General features: G+C 32.5%; 2 protein-coding genes across 3 annotated transcripts; one reads left to right on the top strand and one right to left on the bottom strand.

Moving 5' to 3' along the window:
* Positions 1-1,176: 1,176 nt before the first annotated feature.
* On the bottom strand, positions 1,177-4,404 carry LOC108575233 (serine/threonine-protein kinase polo). Its single transcript, XM_017937976.1, has 7 exons — positions 4,312-4,404; positions 3,133-3,357; positions 2,849-3,066; positions 2,482-2,777; positions 2,103-2,399; positions 1,460-1,860; positions 1,177-1,374 (listed from the first exon to the last, which is right to left on the bottom strand). Exons 1-7 carry the CDS (start codon positions 4,402-4,404, stop codon positions 1,177-1,179), a joined length of 1,728 nt encoding a protein of 575 aa, XP_017793465.1.
* A 673-nt stretch (positions 4,405-5,077) lies between these two features.
* Positions 5,078-8,289, top strand: LOC108575203 (glycine-rich protein DOT1). Of its 2 annotated transcripts, XM_017937940.1 has the most exons (10): positions 5,078-5,153; positions 5,352-5,461; positions 5,637-5,780; positions 5,855-6,070; positions 6,136-6,327; positions 6,401-6,572; positions 6,652-6,766; positions 6,905-7,042; positions 7,613-7,654; positions 8,217-8,289. In XM_017937940.1, the coding sequence occupies exons 2-10, from the start codon at positions 5,364-5,366 to the stop codon at positions 8,261-8,263; spliced, it is 1,164 nt and encodes a 387-aa protein (XP_017793429.1). In that variant the 5' UTR covers positions 5,078-5,153; positions 5,352-5,363; the 3' UTR covers positions 8,264-8,289. The 2 variants fall into 2 exon arrangements, with proteins under 2 accessions (XP_017793429.1, XP_017793430.1); XM_017937941.1 differs by lacking the exon at positions 6,905-7,042.
* Positions 8,290-10,761: the final 2,472 nt, after the last annotated feature.

Here is a 10,761-nt window from a genome sequence, read left to right as displayed (position 1 = left end):
AAATTACGGTACGTAACGTACGCGTGGAAGAATACTATCCAACTAGATCCAAGTGTAAACTTAACCTAACCTAAATCAAAGTGAAAATTAATTCAACATAAAAACTTCGAATAAAAGGATTTTAAGAATGAAAACAGTTTATTTTATCTTCAAAACAATATCATAGGTTACTTACAAAAATAATACTATTGTTACAATTTTACTTTTAATACAATAAATGCTTATACGATATATTATGTATAGTACCACAAGATTCTTGTATTTACATTTGTATATATTCTCTTCTTTTTATATGTTAAAGCGATCTTTAGAATATGAATTTGAAGTCTTATAAATATTATCGTACGTTTTGACACCGCTCGTTTTATTTCAACCTTCATTTTTACGATTACTTAGGTACTATACCATACTTTAACAGGTTAAGAAATAATTTTTATCTACTCTTCTAAGAACAAGAAAATTATTATAATAAATTTCAGTACGTTTTGACGATGCATAATGCGCACACGTATATTCTACACACGCATCAACGGACCTAACTTTAGTCAAATGACAATGAAATGAAAAGGAATAAATTCTTTTTTCAAATGCGCACGATTTAGATTATTATCGAAGATTAGATCGCTTGTCATCTTCCTCGCATGTTTATTCCATATACAAGTGTTAAATTGCACTACTCCATCAAAGATGACAATTACCATGGGCATTTTTTTACTTTTTACAATCGTTATTTGTATGGAGTAACGACTATCGTGACAAAGTACTTAAATTCGACGTTCGTTCATTCATAAAAATTGTCAAAATATGAGTCTTTACAAAAAAAGAGGACTATAACTACAATTTAATTGTCTAGTGATAAAAAAAAGTCGTAAGAGGTCTTTTCATGAGAAGAAAGAACCTCTGCAATAATTCAATTATTCGCATAATTTGTAGACGTTTCGTGTGGATGTTGCAATAAAAACACGTAGCAAAAATCTTATATACCCTTACAAAATAAAATAAAAATAAAATATACTTAGTTGTATTTTGTTACGTGCCGAGTATAAAGGCATTATTTTTACTAAAAAGAAAAGTATAATACTTCTAAAATATACTATATCAGAATTGTTTTGCTTTCTAAACCGATTAAATTTTTAATAATAATAGTAATAATAATAATAACAATAGTAGTAGTAATTATCGAGTTTGTGGATTCGATAACATTAGTACAAGTTTCTCGTAGGCGTATGCCAAATTTTTAGCCAAACCTTTACAACATCCGTTCTCTAGAATTGTCTGGAATCTGTAAGTTCGGAAATTCCTTTCTGTGTCTATATATGTGACAGCCGCCATTAATGGACACATAATAATTTTTGTATGATCCAAGAAGTTTATCTGAAAAATATAAGAAATTCCATAAATTAAAATTATCACATAAAAATTCCAAAACTTAAGCGAGAATATCATTTTTTGTACTCACTTGTACTGTTCCATTAGTCAACTGCATAACTACAGCATTCTGTGTTCTAAACCATTGATGTATGTACGGTATTCTAGACATGGCATCGCATGGTTTCACGGCAACGGAACTTCCGGCTTTCATCAAGTGTTCCCTCATGTATTTCAGGAAGAAGTTCATTAATTTCATTTTTTTCTCTAATTCTAGTGAGTATTCTTTGACTGTATAATACAATTCGTTTCCCTCGCGATTTATATAGTGAATATTAAAACAATTAGCCAGCATTATTAATCGGGTACCGTCATTGTACATCACACCCACACCATCGTCGGAAAGTTGGTATCCGAAACCATATTTATCCGAGTAGTCAACCCATTTACTTATCCATACTAAAGGTTGTGCAGCTGGATCCGTCATTTCATCTGCACAGTTATAAACGAACCAAATTATATCATCATTCAAACTTCATACAATATTATTACTACTAAATAAGCGCTAACTTTAATAGATACAAAAAACAGAAGGAGAATAGAGATTCATGATCGAAGTTTCTATAAAAATCTGATAGGGTTCTGAATATTTGGCATTAGAAAATAATTTCCGTTAGTATAAACGACAACATCCATGCAAAACGTGATAATATTTAATCCTTGGTTGATTGTACCTGGTGACGAAGTGGTCTCTCTACTTGGTTTAGATTTTAATACAGCAGCCAGCTGCTCTCTCAACGTCTCAAGCATCTTTTTAATGTCAAGGTTTATTTTTTGAACTTCACTTATTGCATCTGTAGGTTTTGTTTTACGCGCTGGACTATTAGGTACACGGAATATAAAGTCTTGTCCCTCTCCTCCTATGTTAGTGTTCATTTCAGACAATGGTTTACGTTGATTATGCATTTCTAGCATATCTAGGCGAGGAGCCATTGTTAAACATGAAATTGGCAAACTAACTGGCATATAACCTGCAATAAGATTGAAAAAATTATCAGTAAAATCTCATGATGATGACGATTTAATTCTCTTACAAAATGTAACAGTATTTACCACATGCAAAGAATGGATCTTTCATTAGCTTTGTTATGGAAGGACGTTGGGATGGATTCCCTTGTAACATATTAGATATTGTGTTCATTGCAATTGTATTGATATGCGTGGGAATTTTATACTGAACTTGTTTGATTCTGTTATAGGTTTCCCTTAAGCTTGATGTTTCAAATGGAGGTTTTCCCACAAGCAAAGTATACATAATGCATCCAATACTCCATATATCTACTTCATAAGAATGACCAGCCTTGGTTAAAATTTCTGGTGCTATGTAATTAGGTGTCCCACACAGTGTCCTATTAGCAAAATACAAATAATAATTTACTTGAAATATTTAAACAGATATTAAGTGAAATAGAACATTTACTTTTTACGTTCCCCTTCATGCTCAAGTCTGGTAGCCAATCCAAAATCACCAATTTTCACTTGCAGATCATCACTTAAAAATAAGTTACCTAATTTTAGATCTCTGTGAATTATTTTATTTTGATGCAAGTAATTCACACCATCTAAAATTTGCTTCATATAATATCTGGTTTCACATTCTGTTAGTGCTTTTCTGCGTTTGTGTAATTCCATCATTGACTAGAAATTATAATAACTACTTCAATCAGAGATGAGTTAATTAAAGAAATATAAAGACCAACTTACCCTTTTCCTGCATAACTCCAATATTATGTATACATTTTGAGGATCGTCAAAAAAACCATAGAATCCAACAACATTCTTGTGGTTTAAAGTTTGGTGAATGCTGATCTCTTGTGTCATTTTCTCTCTTTGATTGCTTTTTGTAATTTGTGACTTGGGCACAATTTTTCCAGCAAACACACAATGTGATTTTGACTCTCTGATCTCGTAACATTTTGCAAAACCACCCTACAAAGTGTCAAATATGTAGAATATACAGAAACACAAGATGCAAGAACTTTTTACATATTGTCTGCATATTCTGTAGCACATAAAATGATAAATGTAAGTAAAAAGAAAAACAAATGGACATTAACTTGTAACCAAAAAATTTAAAAAGCTAATTAAATTAATTTCTTATAATACAAATTTTATATGAAATTTTAGAAAATTCATTAAAAAAAGCAACAAGTGGTGGAGGTTGCAGTACATACAGCGATGGACAAAAGTATTCGCACACTATTTAAAACGTTATAACTTTTTTAAAATTGGACCAAACGACTTGAGTTTTTTTGAGAAGTTAGAAAGATTAGTTTACTAGATGACGTGTAGAAAAAATTTTGAAAAAACTGCAATTAGTCGCTTTTACAACTTTTTTATCTGAGCTCGTAATGAAAATTTGCAGATCTGTGTCAATTATACACACGCTGAAAATTTCGTCGAAATCGGTTAATGTTGCTATGAACTACAAACAGTTAAAGATTGTGAAAATTGCACTATTTCACTAATAAATCTGAAGATTCTTACATCTTTCGATGCCTGTCGCTTGTTTTCCTTCCACCGATTTCGATGAAATTTTCAGCGTGTGTATAATTGACATAGATCTCCAAAACGTATTTTTTAAATTTTCATTACGAGCTCAGATAAAAAAGTTGTAAAAAGCGACCTTCGCTATTTTCTTCGCGATTCCGACTAATTGCAGTTCCTTCATAATTTTTTTTACATGTCATCTAGTAAACTAATCTTTCTAACTTCTCAAAAAAACTCAAATCGTTTGGTCCAATTTTAAAAAAGTTATAACGTTTTAAATAGTGTGCGAATACTTTTGTCTATCACTGTAGAGACACTATTTCAACAAAAAAATATGTAACTCGCATTTAGGCTCCGAAGTAAAAAAAATCGGAGCTAAGAAAAACAACTTACTTTTCCAAAAAATCGTCCCTTGATATAACTTTTTCCCGAGTTTACATCGTATATCACGTCTGGAATAACACATTCCTTTTCGTCTTTCGACATCTTATATTATTTTTATCGCTAGCTCGTGCAATAGGAAATGTGAAACTTCGCGTTCCGGTCAATATTACTTGCGTTACTTGTATGTTTCACAAAAAGAAGTATATTCGGCGCAAACTTTCTTTCCAGGTATAAATTACTGTTTTTATCTTGCGAAAGAAAAGCAACGGATTTCAATATTTAAATCCCAGTTTCTTGACCAATCCCGTATTTACCCGCGCGCATGACCAACTATACACACTTATTCACTATACGTAAGGCGATATAATGACGTGTTTTCATGAGAATCGTCACGATCTATATTCCCCAAATATTTAATTTTTCATTTTGTATTATATTCTATGAATAATTTCAAATGTATATCGTTCTATATTTTAATAAAACATATGTATAGCGTGTGATATTTATGTCTAAAAGGTCATATATAGTAAACTTATTTTTTCATGTTAACCGACATCAGAATTCAAGTAAATACATTAATAAAAAGACATTTTTTAAAAAGTTAAAAAGTATAGAATATTATTTGGATTAAATCAAGTATTATTTTTGGATAAGATTTGCAATTTAAATACATATAATATTAAATGAGAATGCATCGTAATAAAAAGGATATCCGGTTGTATCAGTGTGGTAATTTGAGTGGTGTGGTCGATGCTTCTTTTTCCGGCAACCGGCGTCCATTTTCATTGTTGGCTTGTGTAAGATTGGCGCGTTCTGCATTTATGAACGGATTATTTAGCAATAAGTAAAACGTAAGTACATTTCGATAGTATTGTAATATGTATTGTATTTGAACTTTTTATATTGTCTCTCCAACATTTTCCGTATATCAAGGAAACGGTGGTAAGAGAGGAAAAGATTCTAGACCCTCTGGAAAATCTTAGACAGAGTCTAAACTATAGTTCATGGAGTATTTGTTGCACATTTTTTAATTTTGTTGTAATTATTAGATACTGCGATAAATGGAAGGCGCGCCAAGTGGTAGAGGTGGATTTCGTGGTGGTCGTGGTGGTCCGGGCGGCCCTATGAGGGGCCGCGGCGGTTTCGGGGATAGGGGAAGGTAAGTCTGCTGTATTTACTACCGATATATTTATACACGGCGTACATAACTTGATAAATATAGATGTATGCGTAAAATCATGAGAAAATGGTGCACTTTGACAACATAATTTTATTTGATTTACCAAATTTGTACAAAAAATGAGATAAAATATAAAACTTTGATGTTTTGATAGGGGTGGTCCTCCAAGAGGAGGAGGTATGATGAGAGGTGGTCGTGGTAGTGGACCTGGTGGTGGCATGAGAGGTGGACCACCTGGAATGAGAGGTAGAGGTGGTCCTCCTGGTAGAGGTGGCCGGGGTGGACATTTTCCTCCAGGGTATTTATTCATTAAAATATCAGTTATGTAATGATAATGTTTTATTTTCCGATTAATATATTTTGATGCATTAGAGGATTACCAGAACCAGGAATGTCCAGTGGACCTGGTGGTGGTGGTCCACCACCACCAGGAATGGGAGGTCCACCACGTGGTGGTAGCAGAGGAGGGGGAAGCAGTGGTTTCCGTGCAAGAGGAAGGGGTGATTTTGGTAGAGGAGATAATCGTGGAGGTAATAGCAATTTCCGTGGACGAGGAGGAATGGATAGAGGCAGCAGAGGAGGGTCTAGGTATTTATATAATAACTATTAAATTATGTAAGTCAAACTGTTACTAATTTTTCATTTATTTCTAGGGGAGGATCAGGTAGAGGTGGTCCAGGTGGAAGAGGAGGCTTTGGAGATCGAGGAAGCAGAGGAGGTAGTGGTCGTGGTGGTCCATCAAAGAGAGGAGGTGGACCACCAGGCTCAAGCGGACCGTCTAAAAGGCCGAGATTCGATCAACCGTCTTCACAACCTGCAAATGGCTATGCAACTCAACCACCAAGGTAATTGTTATCTTCAATTAACTTTGTAGAAATGTGATGTATACATTTTCATATTTGTAAAAATCTGATGCAGCCAAGGTGGATACGGAGGGGGTACTAGTAATGCCTATGGTGGAGGACAACAACAACCACAACAGCAACAGCCAGTGGGATATGGTGGAGGCTATGGATCACAGAATTACACTCAATCATCATATCAGGGCTATGAAAGTTATCAACAACCTCCAGATTATGGTCAAACAGCTGTAAGTTCTTTTTAGTTATGAATAAAGAAAAAACGAAAATGGATATAATATGTAAAAACAATATTATTCAATTTTTCAGGGTTATCCACCATCAGCAGCTGCTGATAATAGGTATGGAGGAGCACCTACTGTGCCAGCTACAGGAGCTTTCAGTGCTGGTGATCCTTATAGTTACAGCAAAGCACCACCATCAGGTTAGTATATGAAAATTGCATGGCTTGAACTTTTTAACAATACCAAGAAACAGCACAAAAAATTCGTAACTTTTTCTCAAGGATGAGATTACATTGTCAAAGTCGTGGTTTAATTAATTTAATATACTGCGTGCACAGCCAATTACCAGCAAGAGGTAGTAGCAGCAGTTGCTGGGGGTGGGGGTGCAGGTTTTGCCCCTACTAACCCATATGATGACCGATCTTCTAATGCCATTTCTATGAGCAACAGGGGTGGTTACTCAACGCAACTTTATGGTTAGTTTTTCCGTTCGACACCACATTTTACATCACGTATTAATATCTTTTCCTCGGTTTCATCTGAACATAAAGAGGGGAAATCAGGGTATTGATTAACAATGGCTTGCTTTCATATACTTTAATCGTTTGCACATATTACGCTCGAATACCAATCGATTCAGACGAGAAACGCTTTAGTATAAAGGGATTGGAACTTTGTTTTTGTCAAGCATGTCCATTTTTCCTTTCTTTGAGTCCCTTATTTTTTTAATTCGAAAAAGTTGCGTTTCATAACTACTCCTAAAAAAAAAAAAAAAAAATCGGTAAGGTGAAGAGAAACTCGGACATTACGACTACCAGCACTGCCGCACTGCCTCCTGCCATTCTTCACTTCAGAATGACACTCTACCATCAGTATTTTTACATCTGAACAAATTTGTGCCCTATGAGGTTCGATTTTGAGTAGGTAAATGTGTAACTGAAATTTTCAATTTAGTGGGTTACAGATTTTTCTCGTCTGAGTCACATCCATAGTAGTCGAACCACTATTAATTGACAAATCATAATTTTCGCTTATTATAATTGCAGATTACTCGAGTCAAGATGGTGTATACGGAAAACAGGATTATGGTAAGTACAATTTACAATCTAAAAGAGTTTTTTAACTTCCGAGAGGCAACTCTTTATCGTATACTAAACATTTAGGACCCGTTTTAAACGTATCGGCAAGAAAACGATCATATTTGTTAGCCTAAAAAGAGAGATATTTAAGAAAAAACAGAAAATGAAGTTCCATTGTGAATCTTTTATTCATATATTTATGAGAAACAAGTGAAATGAAATTCAACATTAATTGCAAGAAATAAAATCGTAGTGAGTCGAAAGACATCGTAGTTTTGGTAACAAAGTATAACTCTTGAACAAAACAAGTGATAAATGTAAAGCATATTATTGTAGGATTTATTTTTGCAATATTGAAGCATAACAAATCATAAAATTTAAGAATATATTCTATATAATAGTAATAACAAAATGAAAGATGCACCCACAAAAGGAAAGTTAATATATGTGTATGTTCCTCAATTTTTATGACAATTAACGTTGTACATAATATAAACTTAAGTACAGAATCAAATAAGAAAGCTATAATACTTAAAAGATGATTGAACGGAGGAGCTATGGTTGTTTACAGGTGGCAGTGCTGGTTACCAAAACGCCCAGTCTCAGCGTCGTTATTAAAATTACACATTCAACTTATTTAATTTTATATATTAGATGCATACGTTTTTTCCAAATTAAAGAAAGAAAAACGACAAAAATCGTTCCTAGCGCGTGAAAAAGTTGGACAAATATCATTTGTCGGAAACACTAAGTGTTTTTTATCAATTTTAATACAGTAATGGAAGAAAGACTTTTACATTTAAAATGATGAAAGGAAAAAGAAATGAGAATAACGATGCATTCTAAAATGAGATTTTTATGGTTTTTTCTCTATCTTTGTCGCGCGCATGGAAGACTCAATGAATTGCGCGTTAAGCGTAAACAATTGTTTGATTATGATTAAAAAGAGAAAAAGTATAAATGACACGAGCGTTTTATACTTGACTATAGCAGTATAGCATCAATTTTTTGTCATGTTTGGCTAAACAACAGATAGTTTGCTTAGGTTTAAGTTTAGTTGGTGTACAGTTACTTTCCAAACTAATTTGCGATTGTGAAATATTAATTAAATCGTAATTGTCTTCATTGTAATAACACGGGCAAAGATATTTACACCGTTTGTAAAGTTTTCAGTAATCAGTTGATCATTGTGTACACACTCAGCTCAATATATCACTAAAGAACTCTAGGTGTAGACAGTTGATATCTTAATAATTCTGTGTAAGAAAAGAAACAAGAAATAATTGTATTTTGTCGTGTATTTCGTTTACATTTAACCATGAATCAAACAAAAACAATAATCTTGTATCAGAATATATATATATATATATATACTGCCCCCCTTACTATGCGTTTAATAGTATGCGTTCAATACTGAAACTATTTCTACAGGCACCAACTTTATAATATTCATAGACCAGTCCTACTGTTGTGATATTTCGTTTCGTATATTTTAACCTATACAGCGCAATTTGCGTGTAACTATGTGTACAATGCTCTGCTTAGAGGTGACAGAAGATTCTTGTTTTGCTGTCATTTGAAAAATGTTCTAATCTTAGTAATGATCTTTGGAATTTATTTTAAGATAAATAATATTGCATATATTGAAATGTCACACTGGCAGAGACAATCAAAACGAAATACTAGCAATTAAAAATATTAAAAAAATAGGTATTTATAATAAATTGAAAAACAATGTAATTATTCAATGCTCAATTTGCATGAGTAGCTTTACAAAACATTTGTCCCAGCCAATTGTGTACATTAGAGTACAGAGTCGTTCTAAATAGGGCAGACAATGTGACCTTATATTCTGTTGATTATATAAACAACTATGAAACTATTTAAACTGTGTTAAAATCATTGTCGCATGTCATCAGTATAGTGATAGTGAATCAATTTAATATTGTAAGTATTAGAGTAACATATGAAATGAAAAACAAACTTTGAAACAAAGAACTATGAAAAAAAAATAGTCATATCTTTCACTCGTTTATTATTTCCTTACCTTTAACATTGGAGAGTATGGACTGAATTGTAAAGAGATTTAGCAATGAAAAGGAAAACCAGCAACTGCCGTAGGAAACCACATATACATTAAAATGACTCAACTCGAAATGAGTACAATGTATTCGTATAACTAAACGTAGGTATGAACTTTTGTTAAAAACAATAATAATTTTTTGCAAGCAAATTTTTTATAATTGCCTAAGTGGAAAAACACAACAAAAAGATTATTCTTTTCTATTTTATTGTATACAGTTCAGTTGAAGAGTATTTATTGTGTCAAGAATGAAATACAATGTTATCAATATATAGTAACAGCATCAATGGACAATTCTAGATATATATAAAAAATTTGACAAAAACTAAGTTTATTTCACAGGCGTAACAACAACCTGAGATACTTAGGGAACAGAATGAAAGAATGAGAGAATATCTTCCCTCTGTTGAGAATACCAGCAAGGAGAATACCGATTCTGATAACAAAACAATATTATATGAATAAATGACAACTGTATGATAAAGATTTATATTGTCCAATGGCATCAGGTATCATGTAAATTGAAATTTAGAAAATATTGTTTTTTCTGTTAGAGTGTATGATAGTAATTTCATTAAACTAGAAATCTTTGTTTGATTTTTCTAAAGAATTGATCTCTGTACTACATAAATAGTAATTTGATGTATTTTTTGTGGTGCACCCAATTTTTTTGATTCAAAATATTGCAATTCTTTTTCAATGTAAATAGTACGCATCACTCAATATGTTGTTTTCCAATTTACCATGCAAAAACTTAGTCATATTGTGTACATATATACACATATATACTCAGAACAGAAAGAGAAAGAAAACATGTTTAAAACAAAAATAAAAATACAAACAGTACATAAAAATATCATGGAAAAGCAAGCAACAAGAGTAACGAATTAAATCTATGCTAACATGTATTACGCTCGTATATATTAAATGACAAATGTTCGAGTAAACCTCAACCCAAACTCAGGTGAGTAAAATAAATCTATCCGTTTTTTATAAGAAAAAAAAAAAACACAAATCTACCGATTTATTGCAA

The sequence above is a fragment of the Habropoda laboriosa genome, unplaced genomic scaffold (assembly GCF_001263275.1).
Source record: "Habropoda laboriosa isolate 0110345459 unplaced genomic scaffold, ASM126327v1 scaffold207, whole genome shotgun sequence".
Taxonomy (NCBI): Eukaryota; Metazoa; Arthropoda; class Insecta; order Hymenoptera; family Apidae; genus Habropoda; species Habropoda laboriosa.
The sequence above is the reverse complement of the archived record's forward strand: the minus strand, read 5'-3'. Positions and strand labels throughout refer to the sequence as shown.